Raw genomic sequence first — 21,714 nt, 5'->3', positions numbered from 1 at the left:
ACTGTTGTATTTACAATGGTTGTGGCTCGTTATTGACTGTTGTATTTACAATGGTTGTGGCTCGTTATTGACTCTTGTATATACAATGGTTGTGGCTCGTTATTGACTGTTGTATTTACAATGGTTGTGGCTCGTTAATGGTTGCTGTATATACAATTGTTGTTGCTCGTTATTGACTGATGTATTTACAATGGTTGTGGCTCGTTATTGACTGTTGTATTTACAATGGTTGTGGCTCGTTATTGACTGATGTATTTACAATGGTTGTGCCTCGTTATTGAATGCTGTATTTACATTGGTTGTTGCTCGTTATTCACTGCTGTATTGACCATGGTTGTTGCTCGTTATTGACTGCTGTATCTTCAATGATTGGTGCTCGTTATTGACTGCTGTATCTACAATGGTTGTTGCTCGTTATTGACTGCTGTATTTACAATGGTTGTTGCTCGTTATTGACTGCTGTATTGACAATGGTTGTTGCTCTTTATTGACTGCTGTATTGACAATGGTTGTTGCTCGTTATTGACTGATGTATCTACAATGGTTGTTGCTCGTTATTGACTGCTGTATTGACAATGGTTGTTGCTCGTTATTGACTGCTGTATCTACAATGGTTGTTGCTCGTTATTGACTGCTGTATCTACAATGGTTGTTGCTCGTTATTGACTGCTATATTTACATTGGTTTTTGCTCGTTATTGACTGCTGTATTTACAATGGTTGTTGCTCGTTATTGACTGCTGTATCTACAATGGTTTTTTCTCGTTATTGACTGCTGTATCTACAATGTCGTGGATCGTTACTGACTGATGTATTTACAATGGTTGTGGCTCGTTATTGACTGCTGTATTTACAATGGTTGTGGCTCGTTATTGACTGCTGTATTTGCAATGGTTGTGGCTCGTTATTGACTGATGTATTTAGAAAGGTTGTTGTTCGTTATTGACTGCTGTAGTTCAATGGTTGTAGCTCGTTATTGACTCCTATATTTACAATGGTTGTGGCTCGTTATTGACTCCTGTATTAACTATGGTTGTGGCTCGTTATTGACTGATGTATTTACAATGGTTGTTTTTCGTTATTGACTGCTGTATTTACAATGGTTTTTTCTCGTTATTGACTGCTGTATTAACAATGGTTGTGGCTCGTTATTGACTGCTGTATTTACAATGGTTGTGGCTCGTTATTGACTGCTGTATCTTCAATGGTTGTGGCTCGTTATTAAATGCTGTATCTACAATGGTTGTTGGTCGTTATTGACTGCTGTATTTACAATGGTTGTTGCTCGTTATTGACTGCTGTATTGACAATGGTTGTTGCTCTTTATTGACTGCTGTAATGAAAATGGTTGTTGCTCGTTATTGACTGCTGTATCTACAATGGTTGTTGCTCGTTATTGACTGCTGTAATGACAATGGTTGTTGCTCGTTATTGACTGCTGTATCTACAATGGTTGTTGCTCGTTATTGACTGCTGTATCTACAATGGTTGTTGCTCGTTATTGACTGCTGTATTTACATTGGTTGTTGCTCTTTATCGACTGCTGTATTTACAATGGTTGTTGCTCGTTATTGACTGCTGTATCTAAAATGGTTGTTGCTCGTTATTGACTGCTGTATCTACAATGTTGTGGATCGTTATTGCTGTATTTACAATGGTTGTGGCTCGTTATTGACTGCTGTATTTACAATGGTTGTGGCTCGTTATTGACTGATGTATTTACAATGGTTGTTGCTCGTTATTGACTGCTGTATCTACAATGGTTGTAGCTCGTTATTGAATGCTGTATTTACAATGGTTGTTGCTCATTATTGACTGTTGTATTTACAATGGTTGTTGCTCGTTATTGACTGCTGTATCTACAATGGTTGTGGCTCGTTATTGACTGATGTATCTACAATGGTTGTGGCTCGTTATTGACTGATGTATTTACAATGGTTGTGGCTCGTTATTGATTGCTGTATTTGCATTGGTTGTGGCTCGTTATTGACTGCTGTATCTAGAATGGTTGTTGCCCGTTATTGACTGCTGTATTGACAATGGTTGTTGCTCGTTATTGACTGCTGTATCTGCAATGGTTGTTGCTCGTTATTGACTGCTGTATCTACAATGGTTGTTGCTCGTTATTGACTGCTGTATCTAGATTGGTTGTTGCTCGTTATTGACTGCTGTATTTACAATGGTTGTTGTTCGTTATTGACTGCTGTATCTACGATGGTTGTGTCTCGTTATTGACTGCTGTATTTACAATGGTTGTAGCTCGTCATTGACTGCTGTATTGACAATGATTGTTGCTCGTTATTGACTGATGTATGTACAATGGTTGTGGCTCGTTATTGACTGATGTATTGACAATGGTTGTTGCTCGTTATTGACTGCTGTATCTACAATGGTTGTTGCTCGTTATTGACTGCTGTATTTACAATTGTTGCGGCTCGTTATTGACTGATGTATTTACAATGGTTGTGGCTCGTTATTGACGGATGTATCTACAATGGCTATGGCTCGTTATTGACTGCTGTATCTACATTGGTTGTTGCTCGTTATTGAATGCTGTATTGACAATGGTTGTTGCTCGTTATTGACTGCTGTAACTACAATGGTTGTTGCTCGTTATTGACTGCTGTGTCTACAATGATTGTTGCTCGTTATCGACTTCTGTATTTACAATGGTTGTTGCTCGTTATTGATTGCTGTATTGACAATGGTTGTTGCTCGTTATTGACTGCTGGATTGACAATGGTTGTTGCTCGTTATTGACTGCTGTATCTACAACGGTTGTGGCTCGTTATTGACTTATGTATTAATATTGGTTGTTGCTCGTTATTGACTGATGTATTTACAATGGTTGTTGTTCGTTATTGACTGATAAATTTACAATGGTTGTGGCTCGTTATTGACTGCTGTATCTACAATGGTTTTCGCTCGTTATTGACTGCTGTATTTATCATGATTTTGGCTCGTTATTGACTGCTGTATTCACAATGGTTGTGGATTATTATTGACCGCTGTATTCACAATGGTTGTGGCTCGTTATTGACTGATGTATTTACAATGGTTGTGGGTCGTTATTGACTGCTGTATTTACAATGGTTATGGCTCGTTATTGACTGCTGTATTTATAATGATGGTGGCTCGTTATTAACTGATGTATTTATAATGATGGTGGCTCGTTATTGACTGCTGTATTGACAATCGTTGCTGCTCGTTATTGACTGCTGTATTTACAATGGTTGTGGCTCGTTATTGACATATGTATTTACACTGGTTTTGGCGCGTTATTGACAGCTGTATTTACAATGGTTGTGGCTCGTTATTGACAGCTGTATTTACAATGGTTGTGGCTCGTTATTGACAGCTGTATTTACAATGATTGTGGCTCGCTGTTGACTGCTGTATTGACAATCGTTCTGGCTCGTTATTGACTCCTGTATTTACAATGGTTGTGGCTCGTTATTGACAGCTGTATGTACAATGGTTGTGGCTCGTTTTTGACAGCTGTATATACAATGGTTGTTGCTCGTTATTGACTTATGTATTTACAATGGTTGTTGCTCATTATTGACTTCTGTATTTACAATGGTTGTTGCTCGTTATTGACTGCTGTATTGACAATGGTTTTGGCTCGTTATTGTCTGCTGTATTTACAATGGTTGTTGCTCGTTATTGACTGCTGTATTGACAATAGTTGTGGCTCGTTATTGACTGCTGTATTGACAATGGATATGGCTCGTTATTGACTGCTGTATTGAAAATGGTTGTGACTCGTTATTGACTGATGTATTAACAATGGTTTTTGCTCGTTATTGACTGCTGTGTTTACAATGGTTGTGGCTCGTTATTGACTGATGTATTTACATTGGTTGTGGCTCGTTATTAACTGATGTATTTACAATGGTTTTGGCTCGTTATTGACTAATGTATTTACAATGGTTGTGGCTCGTTTTTGACAGCTGTATTTACAATGGTTGTTGTTCGTTATTGACTGATGTATTTACAATGGTTGTTGCTTGTTATTGACCGCTGTATTGACAATGGTTGTGGGTCGTTCTTGACTGATGTATTTACAATGGTTGTGGCTCGTTATTGACTGATGTATTTACAATGGTTGTGGCTCGTTATTGACCGCTGTATTGACAATGGATGTGGGTCGTTCTTGACTGCTGTATTTACAATGGTTTTTGCTCGTTATTGCCTGATGTATTTACAATGGTTGTGGCTCGTTATTGTCTGATGTATCTAGAATGTTTGTAGCTCGTTATTGACTGATGTATTTACAGTGGTTGTTGCTCGTTATTGACTGATGTATCTACATTGGTTATTGCTCGTTATTGACTGCTGTATTTACAATGGTTGTTGTTCGTTATTGACTGATGTATTTACAATGGTTGTGGCTCGTTATTGACTGCTGTATTTACAATGGTTGTAGCTCGTTATTGACTGATTTATTTACAATGGTTGTTGCTCGTTATTGACTGATGTATCTACAATGGTTGTGGCTCGTTATTGACTGATGCATCTACAATGGTTGTTGCTCGTTATTGACTGCTGTATTTACAATGGCTGTGGCTCGTTATTGACTGCTGTATCTACAATGGCTGTGGCTCGTTATTGACTGATGTATCTACAATGGTTGTAGCTCGTTATTGACTGCTGTATTTACAATGGCTGTGGCTCGTTATTGACTGATGTATCTACAATTGTTGTAGCTCGTTATTGACTGCTGTATTAACAATGGTTGTGGCTCGTTATTGACTGATGTATTTACAATTGTTGTGGCTCGTTATTGACTGATGTATGTACAATGGTTGTGGCTCGTTATTGACGGATGTATCTACAATTGTTGTGGATCGTTATTGACTGCTGTATCTACAATGGTTGTAGCTCGTTATTGACTGATGTATTTACAATGGTTTTGGCTCGTTATTGACTGCTGTATTTACAATGGTTGTGGCTCGTTATTGACTGCTGTATTTACATTGGTTTTTGCTCGTTATTGACTGCTGTATTTACAATGGTTGTTGCTCGTTATTGACTGCTGTATTGACAATGGTTGTTGCTCGTTATTGACTGCTGGATTGACAATGGTTTTGCTCGTTATTTACTGCTGTATCTACAACGGTTGTGGCTCGTTATTGACTAATGTATTAACATTGGTTGTTGCTCGTTATTGACTGATGTATTTACAATGGTTGTTGTTCGTTATTGACTGATGTATTGACAACGGTTGTGGCTCGTTATTGACTGCTGTATTGACAATGGTTGTGACTCGTTATTGACTGCTGTATTTAAAATGATGGTGGCTCGTTATTGACTGCTGTATTGACAATAGTTGTGGCTCGTTATTGACTGCTGTATTGACAATGATTGTGGCTCGTTATTGACTGATGTATTGACAATGGTTGTGGCTCCTTATTGACTGCTGCATTTACAATGGTTGTGGCTCGTTATTGACTGATGTATTTACAATGGTTGTAGTTCGTTATTGACTGATGTATTTACAATGGTTGTGGCTCGTTATTGACTGATGTATTTACAATGGTTGTTGCTCGTTATTGACTGGTGTATTTACAATGGTTGTGGCTCGTTATTGACTGCTGCATTTACAATGGTTGTTGCTCGTTATTGACTGGTGTATTGACAATGATTGTGGCTCGTTATTGACTGATGTATTGACAATGGTTGTGGCTACTTATTGACTGATGTATTTACAATGGTTGTAGTTCGTTATTGACTGATGTATTTACAAGGGTTGTTGCTCGTTATTGACTGGTGTATTTAGAATGGTTGTTGCTCTTTATTTACTGATGTATTTACAATGGTTGTTGCTCGTTATTGACTGCTGTTTTTACAATGGTTGTGGCTCGTTATTGACGAATGTTTTACAATGGTTTAGGCTCGTTATTGACTGATGTATTTGCAACGGTATGGACTCGTTATTGACTGCTGTATTTACAATGGTTGTTGCTCGTTATTGACTGTTGTATATACAATGTTTGTGACTCGTTATTGACTGATGTATTTACAATGGTTGTGTCTCGTTATTGACTGCTGTATATACAATGGTTGTTGCTCGTTATTGACTGCTGTATTTACAATGGTTGTGACTCGTTATTGAATGTTGTATATACAATGGTTGTGGCTCGTTATTGACTGCTGTATTTACAATGATTGTGGCTCGTTATTGACTGTTGTATATACAATGGTTGTGGCTCGTAATTGACTGTTGTATAAACAATGGTTGTGGCTCGTTATTAACTGTTGTATTTACAATGATTGTGGCTCGTTATTGACTGTTGTATATACAATGGTTGTGGCTCGTAATTGACTGTTGTATATACAATGGTTGTGGCTCGTAATTGACTGTTGTATAAACAATGGTTGTGACTCGTTATTGAATGTTGTATATACAATGGTTGTGGCTCGTAATTGACTGTTGTATTTACCATGGTTGTGGCTCGTTATTGACTCTTGTATATACAATGGTTGTGGCTCGTTATTGATTGCTGTATATACAATTGTTGTGGCTCGTTATTGACTGCTGTATTTACAATGGTTGTGGCTCGTTATTGATTGTTGTATATACAATGGTTGTTGTTCGTTATTGACTGATGTATCTACAATGGTTGTGGCTCGTTATTGACTGTTGTATATACAATGGTTGTGGCTCGTTATTGACTATTGTATATACAATGGTTGTTTTTCGTTATTGACTGATGTATCTTCAATGGTTGTGGCTCGTTATTGACTGTTATATATACAATGGTTGTGTCTCGTTATTGACTGTTGTATTTACGATGGGTGTGGCTTATACAATGGTTGTGGCTCGTTTTTGACTGTTGTATATACAATGGTTGTGGCTCGTTATTGACTGTTGTATTTACGATGGTTGTGGCTCGTTATTGACTGATGTATTGACAATGGTTGTGGCTCGTTATTGACTGTTGTATTTACAATGGTTGTGGCTCGTTATTGACTGATGTATTCACAATGGTTGTGGCTCGTTATTGATTGCTGTATTTACAATGGTTGTAGCTCGTTATAGACTGTTGTATATACAACGGTTGTGGCTCGTTATTGACTGATGTTTTTACAATGGTTGTGGCTCGTTATTGACTGTTGTATATACAACGGTTGTGGCTCGTTATTGACTGATGTATTTACAATGGTTGTGGCTCGTTATTGACTGATGTATTTACAATGGTTGTGGCTCGTTATTGACTGCTGTATTTACAATGGTTTTGGCTCGTTATTGACTGCTGTATTTACAATGGTTATGGCTCGTTATTGACTGATGTATTTACAATGGTTGTGCCTCGTTATTGACTGCTGCATTTACAATGGTTGTGTCTCGTTATTGACTGTTGTATATACAATGGTTGTTGCTCGTTATTGACTGCTGTATTTACAATGGTTGTGGCTCGTTATTGACTGCTGTATTTACAATGGTTGTGTCTCGTTATTGACTGATGTATTTACAATGGTTGTGTCTCGTTATTGACTGCTGTATTTACAATGGTTGTGTCTCGTTATTGACTGATGTATTTACAATGGTTGTGGCTGGTTTTTGACTTTTGTATATACAATGGTTGTGGCTCGTTATTGACTGTTGTATATACAATGGTTTTGTCTCGTTACTGACTGCTGTATTTACAATGGTTGTGGCTCGTTATTGACTGCTGTATTTACAATGGTTGTTGTTCGTTATTGACTGTTGTATTTACAATGGTTGTGGCTCGTTATTGACTGCTGTATTTACAATGGTTGTGGCTCGTTATTGACTGCTGTATTTACAATGGTTGTGGCTCGTTATTGACTGATGTATATACAATGGTTGTGGCTCGTTATTGACTGCTGTATATACAATTGTTGTGGCTCGTTTTTGACTTATGTATTTACAATGGTTGTGCCTCGTTATTGACTGCTGTATTTACAATGGTTGTGGCTCGTTATTGACTGTTGTATATACAATGGTTGTGGCTCGTTATTGACTGATGTATTTACAATGGTTGTGGCTCGTTATTGACTGATGTATTTACAATGGTTGTTGCTCGTTATTGACTGTTGTATTTACAATGGTTGTGGCTCGTTATTGACTGATGTATTTACAATGGTATGGACTCGTTATTGACTGATGTATTTACAATGGTTGTTGCTCGTTATTGACTGTTGTATTTACAATGGTTGTGGCTCGTTATTGACTGCTGTATTTACAATGGTTGTGGCTCGTTATTGACTGATGTATTTACAATGGTTGTGGCTCGTTATTGACTGCTGTATATACAATGGTTGTTGCTCGTTATTGACTGCTGTATTTACAATGGTTGTGACTCGTTATTGACTGTTGTATATACAATGGTTGTGGCTCGTTATTGACTGCTGTATTTACAATGGTTGTGGCTCGTTATTGACTGTTGTATATACAATGGTTGTGGCTCGTTATTGACAGTTGTATATACAATGGTTGTGGCTCGTTATTGACTGTTATATTTACAATGGTTGTGGCTCGTTATTGACTCTTGTATATACAATGGTTGTGGCTCGTTATTGACTGTTATATATACAATGGTTGTGTCTCATTATTGACTGTTGTATTTACGATGGTTGTGGCTTATACAATGGTTGTGGCTCGTTTTTGACTGTTGTATATACAATGGTTGTGGCTCGTTATTGACTGTTGTATTTACAATGGTTGTGGCTCGTTATTGACTGATGTATTTACAATGGTTGTGGCTCGTTATTGACTGTTGTATTTACAATGGTTGTGGCTCGTTATTGACTGATGTATTCACAATGGTTGTGGCTCGTTATTGATTGCTGTATTTACAATGGTTGTAGCTCGTTATAGACTGTTGTATATACAACGGTTGTGGCTCGTTATTGACTGATGTTTTTACAATGGTTGTGGCTCGTTATTGACTGTTGTATATACAATGGTTGTGGCTCGTTATTGACTGATGTATTTACAATGGTTGTGGCTCGTTATTGACTGATGTATTTACAATGGTTGTGGCTCGTTATTGACTGCTGTATTTACAATGGTATTGGCTCGTTATTGACTGTTGTATTTACAATGGTTATGGCTCGTTATTGACTGATGTATTTACAATGGTTGTGCCTCGTTATTGACTGCTGCATTTACAATGGTTGTGTCTCGTTATTGACTGTTGTATATACAATGGTTGGTGCTCGTTATTGACTTATGTATTTACAATGGTTGTGTCTCGTTATTGACTGCTGTATTTACAATGGTTGTGTCTCGTTATTGACTGATGTATTTACAATGGTTGTGTCTCGTTATTGACTGCTGTATTTACAATGGTTGTGTCTCGTTATTGACTGATGTATTTACAATGGTTGTGGCTCGTTATTGACTTTTGTATATACAATGGTTGTGGCTCGTTATTGACTGTTGTATATACAATGGTTTTGTCTCGTTATTGACTGCTGTATTTACAATGGTTGTGGCTCGTTATTGACTGCTGTATTTACACTGGTTGTTGTTCGTTATTGATTGTTGTACATACAATGGTTGTGGCTCGTTATTGACTGCTGTATTTACAATGGTTGTGGCTCGTTATTGACTGCTGTATTTACAATGGTTGTGGCTCGTTATTGACTTTTGTATATACAATGGTTGTGGCTCGTTATTGACTGCTGTATATACAATTGTTGTGGCTCGTTTTTGACTTATGTATTTACAATGGTTGTGCCTCGTTATTGACTGCTGTATTTACAATGGTTGTGGCTCGTTATTGACTGTTGTATATACAATGGTTGTGGCTCGTTATTGACTGATGTATTTACAATGGTTGTGGCTCGTTATTGACTGATGTATTTACAATGGTTGTTGCTCGCTATTGACTGTTGTATTAACAATGGTTGTGGCTCGTTATTGACTGATGTATTTACAATGGTATGGACTCGTTATTGACTGATGTATTTACAATGGTTGTTGCTCGTTATTGACTGTTGTATTTACAATGGTTGTGGCTCGTTATTGACTGCTGTATTTACAATGGTTGTGGCTCGTTATTGACTGATGTATTTACAATGGTTGTGGCTCGTTATTGACTGCTGTATATACAATGGTTGTTGCTCGTTATTGACTGCTGTATTTACAATGGTTGTGACTCGTTATTGACTGTTGTATATACAATGGTTGTGGCTCGTTATTGACTGCTGTATTTACAATGGTTGTGGCTCGTTATTGACTGTTGTATATACAATGGTTGTGGCTCGTTATTGACTGTTGTATATACAATGGTTGTGGCTCGTTATTGACTGTTGTATTTACAATGGTTGTGGCTCGTTATTGACTCTTGTATATACAATGGTTGTGGCTCGTTATTGACTGTTGTATTTACAATGGTTGTGGCTCGTTATTGGTTGCTGTATATACAATGGTTGTGGCTCGTTATTGACTGATGTATTTACAATGGTTGTGGCTCGTTATTGACTGTTGTATTTACAATGATTGTGGCTCGTTATTGCCTGATGTATTTACAATGGTTATGCCTCGTTATTGACTGCTGTATTTAGAATGGTTGTGTCTCGTTATTGACTGTTGTATATACAATGGTTGTGGCTCGTTATTGACTCTTGTATTTACAATGGTTGTGTCTCGTTATTGACTGCTGTATTTACAATGGTTGTGTCTCGTTATTGACGGCTGTATTTACAATGGTTGTGTCTGTTTATTGACTGCTGTTTTTACAATGGTTGTGTCTCGTTATTGACTGCTGTATTTACAATGGTTGTGGCTCGTTATTGACTTTTGTATATACAATGGTTGTGGCTCGTTATTGACTGTTGTATATACAATGGTTGTGTCTCGTTATTGACTGCTGTATTTACAATGGTTGTGGCTCGTTATTGACTGTTGTATATACAATGGTTGTGGCTCGTTATTGACTGCTGTATATACAATGGTTGTGGCTCGTTATTGACTGCTGTATTTACAATGGTTGTGGCTCGTTATTGACTGTTGTATATACAATGGTTGTGGCTCGTTATTGACTGCTGTATATACAATGGTTGTGGCTCGTTATTGACTGCTGTATATACAATGGTTGTGTCTCGTTATTGACTGCTGTATTTACAATGGTTGTGTCTCGTTATTGACTGCTGTATTTACAATGGTTGTGTCTGTTTATTGACTGCTGTTTTTACAATGGATGTGTCTCGTTATTGACTGCTGTATTTACAATGGTTGTGGCTCGTTATTGACGTTTGTATATACAATGGTTGTGGCTCGTTAATGACTGTTGTATATACAATGGTTGTGTCTCGTTATTGAATGCTGTATTTACAATGGTTGTGGCTCGTTATTGACTGTTGTATATACAATGGTTGTGGCTCGTTATTGACTGCTGTATATACAATGGTTGTGGCTCGTTATTGACTGCTGTATTTACAATGGTTGTGGCTCGTTATTGACTGTTGTATATACAATGGTTGTGGCTCGTTATTGACTGCTGTATATACAATGGTTGTGGCTCGTTATTGACTTATGTATTTACAATGGTTGTGCCTCGTTATTGACTGCTGTATTTACAATGGTTGTGTCACGTTATTGACTGTTGTATATACAATGGTTGTGGCTCGTTATTGACTGATGTATTTACAATGGTTGTGGCTCGTTATTGACTGATGTATTTACAATGGTTGTGGCTCGTTATTGACTGATGTATTTAAATTGTTGTGGCTCGCTATTGACTGTTGTATTTACAATGGTTGTGGCTCGTTATTGACTGTTGTATATACAATGGTTGTGGCTCGTTATTGACTGATGTATTTACAATGGTTGTGGCTCGTTATTGACTGATGTATTTACAATTGTTGTGGCTCGCTATTGACTGTTGTATTTACAATGGTTGTGGCTCGTTATTGACTGATGTATTTACAATGGTTGTTGCTCGTTATTGACTGATGTATTTACAATGGTTGTGGCTCGTTATTGACTGTTGTATTTACAATGGTTGTTGCTCGTTATTGACTGATGTATTTACAATGGTTGTTGCTCGTTATTGACTGATGTATTTACAATGGTTGTGGCTCGTTATTGACTGATGTATTTACAATGGTTGTTGCTCGTTATTGACTGATGTATTTACAATGGTTGTGGCTCGTTATTGACTGCTGTTTTTACAATGGTTGTGGCTCATTATTGACTGCTATATTAACAATGCATGTGGCTCGTTATTGACGGCTGTATTTACAATGGTTTTGGCTTGTTATTGACTGCTATATTAACAACACGAGCATGTGGCTCGATTTTGACTGATTAATCTTACTAGCACTTGTCATTCTATTTTTATATTGCAGCTATGCTCTTCAAATAGAGTATTACATTAGTTTGTTAATGATTAAAACAATTATTTGTGTATTATTTTTTTAACACGTTTTAACATTTCGACCATGAGATGATTTTAACATTGACTTTTGGTGACCTTACTGGGCAGTATTTTTTTTTTAGCTTTTGACAAACTGAATGTAAATATATGTTTGGTGTAAATAGTTATGCTAAATAAAGAAAGACTAGCAATTAGCGCACAATTAGTCGGCCTTGTCGGCTAATGTATTGGTTACCATGGTACCATGGTAACATACATGGTGCCAACTTGTCCGCCCTGGCTAAATTAAACCACTGATTAACAAATCACCCAAACAAATATGCAAAGAAACAGCGTTACGATCTGGACATAATTTTACACAATACCTAGGGTTAGACAGTAAGGACACTCATTAAACTTACAACCAGTTTATCGGTCTCTCTTCCTAGTACGTTACAATCGTTGGTCAGCTCGACAAACTGTTGGCTACCCCAATCGCCGTCAGTGTCTTCATATTTCATGCCTTCCCAGTTAGGGTCGTTTTCGTCATCATACTTGTTCATGAAAAATCCTGAAATATAAAATACGCGCAAAATCATATTTTGGATGAAAACTAAACAATTTGCTTCTTTGAACGCTCAATATTAAATGTTTATGCCTGGTGACGCTATTTAAAATTGGTATTATCTCATACGGTACTGTTCGCTGATAACAGCATCATATAGATATATTACCAATAAATAGACTAAAGTACTGCAATAAACATTAAAATAAGGAATCGTAATAAATATTGATTTTTAATTAGTCTCTTTATTTAAACTGAATAGAACGTGAGATAACCTTTTTGCACTTTTTCATTGAAAAACAACCTTGATTACAATATTATTTTCTGTCTAACATTTGGATTTTCTTTAACAACACTAAATGCCCTAAATAGGAACAAAATGAACTGTTCCCCTAACCTCCGGGCACACATAGTCACATTGCTGCCTCGTGTTGACAAGATGCACTGTTCCCCTAACCCCCGGACACATAGTCACACTGCTGCCTCGTGTTGACAAGATGCATTGTTCCACTTACCCCCCGGACACACAGTCACAGTGCTGCCTCGTGTTGACAAAATGCATTGTTCTCTTAACCCCCGGTGACACAGTCACAGTGCTGCCTCGTGTTGACAAAATGCATTGTTCTCCTAACCCCCGGTGACACAGTCACATTGCTGCCCTGTGTTGACAAGATGCATTGTTCCCCTAGCCCCCGCTGACACAGTCACAGTGCTGCCTCGTGTTGACAAGATGCATTGTTCCCCTAACCCCCGGTGACACAGTCACAGTGCTGCCTCGTGTTGACAAGATGCATTGTTCCCCTAACCCCCGGTGACACAGTCACAGTGCTGCCTCGTGTTGACAAGATGCATTGTTCCCCTAACCCCCGGTGTCACAGTCACAGTACTGCCTCGTGTTGACAAGATGCATTGCTCCCTAAACCCCGGTCAAACATTCACAGTACTGCCTCGTGTTGACAAGATGCATTGCTCCCCTAACCCCCGGTGTCACAGTCACAGTGCTGCCTCGTGTTGACAAGATGCATTGCTCCCTAACCCCCGGTGACACAGTCACAGTGCTGCCTCGTGTTGACAAGATGCATTGCTCCCCTAACCCCCTGTGTCACAGTCACAGTACTGCCTCGTGTTGACAAAATGCATTGTTCTCCTAACCCCCGGTGACACAGTCACAGTGCTGCCTCGTGTTGACAAGGTGCACTGCCCCCCCCCCGGACACACAGTCACAGTGCTGCCTCGTGTTGACAAAATGCATTGTTCTCCTAACCCCCGGTGACACAGTCACAGTGCTGCCTCGTGTTGACAAGGTGCACTGTTCCCCTGCCCCTCCCCCGGACACACAGTCACAATGCTGCTTCGTGTTGACAAGGTGCACTGTCCCCTTGCCCCCCCCCCGGACACACAGTCACAATGCTGCTTCGTGTTGACAAGGTGCACTGTTCCCTTGCCGCCCCCCCCCCCCCCGGACACACAGTCACAGTGCTGCTTCGTGTTTACAAGGTGCACTGTTCCCCTGCCCCCCCCCCCCCCGGACACACAGTCACAGGGCTGCCTCGTGTTGTCAAGGTGCACTGTTCCCTTGCCCCCCGGACACACAGTCACAGGGCTGCCTCGTGTTTACAAGGTGCACTGTTCCCCTGCCCCTCCCCCCCCCCCGGACACACAGTCACAGAGCTGCTTCGTGTTGGTAAGATGCATTGTTCCTCTTACCCCGAACACACAGTCGCAGCTTATGCTCTCGAATCGCACCCTATTAATGCACCCCTTCTTACAAATTCTTGGCTCTCCCCTGATATGTTCGTAAATGGAAAGGGTCGCAAGCTCGCGAAGTGCGACCTTTCTGTGAGCTCCTGCTTGCATCAACTCTTTTAACTGCCCCTGATACGTTTGGAGGATTTTCTAGTCCGTACACTTAAACTTCAGCCAAAACGTTTGTTTAAAAACCGAGTTGCTAAATTAAAAAAGGACCAACATGTTGAAATCCGTGATATTCGTTAGGCTTAAACTTGTTGAATGAAGTCAATAAATAGTCAAAGCGTAGATATGTTTATATGTTGCTAGACTGGGGAGATATACGTGTGTTTCCACTTATAGAAAGTGATTTTTTGACATTCTTAAACCATATAAGCACGTAAGTAATATATTGATTCGTTGCTCTAACTACATTATGTGTAACGTTTGTTGAAAATAGGGACCAGCGCTAAAATTCATAAAGCATCCTAGTCATTTCCTAACTTAAGTCACTTTCCTGATTTAAATATCTCATTAGTCGTGTGAAATAAAAACTTATCAATTTCATAAATACAATATTTCCGTTCACCTTTTTGAAATAAATAACATACCTTAATGTTCAAAACAATTATACATTTCTTTTAATGTTATTGAACATTTTAAGAAAACGACTTATTTGGGAAATGACTTGAGATTCTTTATGATAACGACCCCCGGGCTATCAGTGGTAACCAATTCTCTTTTTTCTATACCCATTAAAGTCAGATTTGACACACTTTGATTATTATGGTTATGCACAAAAAGAATCTCACACGTATACGAACCCAACACACTTTGATGACGTATAATCAAAACGAAGCCCACACGTTTTTGCACCCGATACACTTTTAAATGACGAATAAACAAGCAGATGCACTGACGTATACGTACCCAACACACTTTAATGACGTAATGTACAAGAAGAGGCCCACACGTATACGAACCCAACACACTTTGATGACGTATAAACAAGAAGACGCCCACACGTATACGTACCCAACACACTTTGATAACGTATAAACAAGAAGACGCCCACACGTATACGAACCCAACACACTTTGATGACGTAATGTTCAAGAAAAAGCCCACACGTATACGTACCCAACACACTTTGAATACGTAGTACACAAGAAGAGGCCCACACGTATTCGTAACCAACACACTTTGAAAACGTAGTGAACAAGAAGAGGCCCGCACGTATACGTAACCAACACACTTTGATGACGTAATGCACAAGGACAGGACCACACGTATACGTAACCAACACACTTTGATGACGTAATGCACAAGAAGAGGCCCTCACGTTTACGTAACTAACACACTTTGATGACGTAATGCACAAGAACAGGACCACACGTATACGTACCCGACACACTTTGATCACGAAATGCACCCGTATACGTTTCGCAGCCTCTCTTATAACGTTGCTGTTACTTGTAGCTCAACACATTCGTTTATTTTGTTTGCCTTGTGTTTATGTGTTGAATGGTTTATTTTGGTGATTTGAAAAAGGGCCAACACAATATTAGTAAACTGAACTAAGTAAATCTGTCTATCAATATTATCAGCGCTTTAACTATTTAGTCCTTACCGTGTATCCGTGGGTGTTGTGCGGATCCACTGCCCACAACCCCACCATGACAAAGTCTTAAACACATGAACAGCACAGGCAGTATATACTTCATCTGAAACAACACAAGGTTTTGAAATGGTTTAGTTTTGAACAATATAAAAAGAGTTTATTAAGAGGGAATTTAAAGATGCACTCTTACTCCCAAATTAGATTTACCACAATTAATACTTTTGTTATTATATACTTAAAAAGATGATTAAATGTCGAAATCAATGTTTTTTTATAAAGGATACCGAGTTTAATTTAAAAGAAAGGTGTAGAAAGCACTGTATTTCTTCCTAATGAGACGATAGTAGATCGCAGTAAAGCTTTTAGCACTCACCAATCATTTAATGTATTCAGCTATTAAATAAACGGTTACATCCTTGTTATCGGTCATTAATATTTTCCATAAATGCATTTGTTAGGAAGTAGTTAAAGATGTATCACTTTAAATTTATGTTTGTTATGCATGTGTATGTAATGATTTTGAATAAAAGTGTCACTTTAAACATGCGAGTGTGTCTCATAATGTTGTAGACAATCGGTATTGCAAAACGAGCAAAGGCCGGAGATGTTTTTGAATCTTGTGATTTTACTTTATAAACATAGTTAATGCAATCCCGTGTACCATCTAATATAAAAAAAATCTCAAAACTGAAAAAGGTATGTTTGTATTAAATATATTATGAAACACGGCGCACAATAACGTAAAACTATTGCGTCAACGAGACAAAGTGAAACATTTGGGAAACTGTTTAGTGTGGCATGTTTTGCTCATCAACATTGGAAACATGTCATTTTCACGCATATCATTCAGTGTGTTTATATCACTGACCTTTGTTTTATTTAAAATGGTGAATATTTGTGCCATTCATGCATTAAACGTGGTGCTCACTGAAACTCATAATTAAGTCCCATACTTCAGTGAGCTCATACTTCAGTGAGCTCATACTTAAGTGAGCTCATACTTAAGTGAGCTCATACTTCAGTGAGCTCATACTTAAGTGAGCTCATACTTCAGTGACCTCATACTTCAGTGAGCTCATACTTAAGTGAGCTCATACTTCAGTGAGCTCATACTTAAGTGAGCTCATACTTCAGTGACCTCATACTTCAGTGAGCTCATACTTAAGTGAGTTCATACTTCAGTGAGCTCATATTTAAGTGAGCTCATACTTCAGTGAGCTCATACTTCAGTGACCTCATACTTAAGTGAGCTCATACTTAAGTGAGCTCATACTTCAGTGATCTCATACTTCAGTGCGCTCATACTTCAGTGATCTCATACTTCAGTGAGCTAATACTTCAGTGAGTTCATACTTCAGTGAGTTCATACTTCAGTGAGCTCATACTTCAGTGATCTCATACTTCAGTCATCTTATACTTTAGTGAGCGCATACTTAAGTGAGCTCATACTTCAGTCAGCTAATACTTCAGTGAGTTCATACTTCAGTGAGTTCATACTTCAGTGAGCTAATACTTCAGTGAGTTCATACTTCAGTGAGCTCATTCTTTAGTGAGTTCGTACTTCAGTGAGCTCATACTTAAGTGAGCTCATACTTCAGTGAGTTAATACTTCAGTGAGCTCATACTACAGTGATCTCATACTTCAGTGACCTCATGCTTAAGTGAGCTCATACTTCAGTGATCTCATACTTCAGTCATCTTATACTTTAGTGAGCGCATACTTAAGTGAGCTCATACTTCAGTCAGCTAATACTTCAGTGAGTTCATACTTCAGTGAGTTCATACTTCAGTGAGCTAATACTTCAGTGAGTTCATACTTCAGTGAGCTCATTCTTTAGTGAGTTCGTACTTCAGTGAGCTCATACTTAAGGGAGCTCATACTTCAGTGAGTTCATACTTCAGTGAGTTCATACTTCAGTGAGTTCATACTTCAGTGATCTCATACTTCAGTGAGCTCATGCTTCAGTGATTTCATACTTCAGTGAGCATCACGTTGAATGCATGAAAGACTGTGACCTCGTGATAAATTACGTCATACTTGCTTCGTCGGAAAGAAATATTTTTCTTCGAATGAAGACGTAAAACAAATAGTACTTTTCTTTGTACTCATTCCCTGAGGCTTTAGCTGTAAGTTGTACTCGGTTTCTCTCCTCAATATTCAAAACATTCGCTTTTTTCTACCAAGTTATTGGCACGTGTATCAATGAAACCGAACTTTCCCTGGTGAAAACCGAAAAACATTAATTGTTTTCGCAGTTATGCACCAGTCAATTGTAACCACGGCCTCCCATGGTCCGGGCAATAACGGGGACTTTAACTTTCGGCCCAGCAAACCCCGGATAAAATCCCCGCCCTGCGGAGACGAACTGATGGTAAAATCCACGCCCAAATGCCCCCGCACCCCAGGGACCCTAGGTAAGGCCCATTTACCACTATATTTGGCGTGAAGACGAAACCACCGCATTCACCTGGCACTTCGGGGCCACCTGGGATGTAAAACACGGCCCATTTCCACGGCTATCCCTGGTATACCCCCGGACCTGGGGGGGGCCGTGGTTACAATTGACTGGTGCATTAATGCGACGGTTCGACGGCGTATCCATGTCATCTCAATGTTATGAGATACAACAGAAATGAAACATCCCTATACTGTTATCAAATTCAACAACACCTATTTAGTGATGTTATTTGAGCTTGTTAATACTTATTGTACGAGATACAACGCTGACTACTCCAAACGTCGCTTTATAGCTTGTTAATTTCAACGCTGATGGCACGTCGAATGTCATTATATTAGTCATATATCAAAAATACATAATCAAAAAGTACGTATCTGTAGTAGACATGTATAGTATGAAAATGGTCAATTCGGTCTTTGTTGGAGTGGGCTATTTATAGATATAAAAGAGCGTTTTTTAGGGGGCGCTTTATTAACCAAATGACACGTGCCAACCATTCAAGGAAAATCACTCCTATTTTGACTTGCTGACCTGACGGACTCAAATAAATAATTTGCCAAGATATAAATCTTATACGTGCTGGTATGTTATGACTATAATTGTATGCACATAGTAAGAAACACTGCATATCATAAACGTGTCCGTTCTAGTTCCAGAGCAATACCGATTGAAAATCGATGACGTTTTTGTGCACTACGTCATCAAAGCATGACACATTTTTGCGCACTTCGTCACCCTGGCATGTGTACATTTTACAACTTTTGTGCAGCACGTCATCATACCGATTGTAAAATTAACGACGATGAGGTAACCTACACTATTAACTTTTACAGTGTTCAATCGGCCAACTGTCGAATCCCTTTTAAGGCATAAGCTATGATCTAGACGCGAAAAACAGACAATATGAAAATGGGCGGTGTTCGAAACGCAAGGACAAGTTTTTTTACGCCCTCTACATTTGTTATAAACTATTCGGACGGCAATAGTTAAAAAAAAATATCAATTTTAAAATCAAACGTTGGAAATGATGACTCATCTAAATAAGAAAGTTCGATAAAAACGAAATTTTACGATTTATCGCGATGGTCCTAACGAAATTCCGTATTTCATAAAGGGCAAATTACATCGTACTATCGCGTTATCATCATCGTACTTTCGCGTTATCATCATCGTACTTTCACGTTATCATCACCGTACTGTCGCGTTATCATCATCGTACTATCGCATTATCATCACCGTACTGTCGCGTTATCATCATCGTACTTTCGCGTTATCATCATCGATCTGTTGCGTTATCATCATCGTAATGTCGTGTTATCATCACCGTAATGTCGCGTTATCATCACCGTACTGTCGCGTTATCATCACCGTACTGTCGCGTTATCATCACCGTACTGTCGCGTTATCATCATCGTACTTTCGCGTTATCATTAACGATTTGTCGCGTTATCATCATCGATCTGTCGCGTTATCATCATCGTACTGTCGCGTTATCATCAACGTACTGCCGCGTTATCATCATCGTACTGCCGCGTTATCATCATCGTACTGTCGCGTTACCATCACCGTACTGTCGCGTTATCATCATCGTACTGTCGCGTTATCATCATCGTACTGTCGCGTTATCATCATCGTACTGTCGCGTTTTCAATTGCGTACTGTCGCGTTTTAATTAGCGTAGTTTCGTGATGTCGTGTTTTCAACATCGTACTATCGAGTATCGCGTTCCAGATCAGCACATTCACAGGCGATGGCATTACCGGAATTCCGTATTTCTTAAACGTAAATAGCGTACGTACTCAGTGGTATGAGCCTTTCTTTCTTTTTTATCAAATGACGGTGAATCAAAGCATGGCTACCAGCTTTGTAAGCGCTAATGATGAATGGTGTGCGAAGTTTGCAAAGACTTTCTAATGCCCTTAGCATTGTTTCAGTAAGATTCGGATGATGAATCTACTGAACTGATGTTGCAATGTTTGCTTTTTCGGCTTCAGATAGGCGCTTGATTGTGCTATATTTTACTAGATAGTTATCAAAAAAACAAACAATAATAAAACACTTACATTGAATTTACCTTTTTACAGAATTCGAATATCCTTCTTCCGTGTGTTTACTGTCGTAACTCGAGTTCTTTTTTTTTATTGTTATATGCTTTTTATTCCAATATATAGCTGAAAACGCACCTAAGATCATTTTGAATTATAACGATACGAGTGAGAGCATGCCCCCTCCCACCAAACCGGGCCCGTCCTTCAATTGTAGGCTAGTTATGAACCTGATACTGTTGAAAACGGGGATTTTAGTAGCTTAGATATTTCATTTATTATTTTTAACACTTACATTGATTCATCTATCAATTCTACAGCGGCAGTAACAATGTACCGTAAGTCTCATGTCTGTTTATCCACATATGATTCGTTAAATCGATAAATCATTCAATCAGTCAATCAATCGAACTATCGAAACACAATCTCAATATGCATGTTGATATAACATGCTAATTTTTGTGTATGTACATATATCATGTATATAGATATCATGCCTTCATAGTAACTATTTGTACATAATATGAATATCACCGTTAATGGTGGAAATAAAGATGAGTTGAGTTGAATTGTATTGGAATTTAAAAAAAAACAAATCAATAAATTATTTATCATTCTTACCTTGTGAGGATGGAATCGTAAGATGCAAAAGAAAAAGAAAATATTCTATACACTTTCCTGTCCTGTAAGCCCGCTCTAAGCCCACTGATTGTCGTCAGGTTTTTTGGGCGTAGCGAAACTTTGTGAATACGGCTGAATGCTTCATAGCCCAAACGTGAGTGTACGGGTCAGTGAACGTTTAAAATGTGATACAAGCAAGAAGTCAGTGGTGCGCCATTTATTTTTGCTAATCCGATATGTATCGACGCTGGCCATTTCGTATTATCGCAGGATAATACGCACATGCGGCGAGTCGAACATACGATGGATTATTATTTCGTATTTCCGCACTGTCACGTGGC

General features: G+C 38.6%; 1 protein-coding gene across 1 annotated transcript in view; it reads right to left on the bottom strand.

Moving 5' to 3' along the window:
- The window catches only part of LOC128223524 (uncharacterized), an 82,145-nt gene extending 60,666 nt beyond the window's left edge, over positions 1-21,479 (bottom strand). The window contains exons 1-3 of the mRNA XM_052932802.1: positions 21,374-21,479; positions 16,258-16,351; positions 12,757-12,905 (exon numbers count right to left, since the gene is read on the bottom strand). Coding sequence (XP_052788762.1) covers positions 12,757-12,905; positions 16,258-16,351 — 243 coding nt within the window. The 5' untranslated portion in view covers positions 21,374-21,479. The remainder of the gene's footprint in view (positions 1-12,756; positions 12,906-16,257; positions 16,352-21,373) is intronic.
- Between the last annotated feature and the right edge of the window lie 235 nt (positions 21,480-21,714).

The sequence above is a fragment of the Mya arenaria genome, chromosome 17 (assembly GCF_026914265.1).
Source record: "Mya arenaria isolate MELC-2E11 chromosome 17, ASM2691426v1".
Taxonomy (NCBI): Eukaryota; Metazoa; Mollusca; class Bivalvia; order Myida; family Myidae; genus Mya; species Mya arenaria.
Note: the sequence above shows the minus strand (reverse complement) of the source record. Positions and strands in the feature narration are given on the sequence as shown.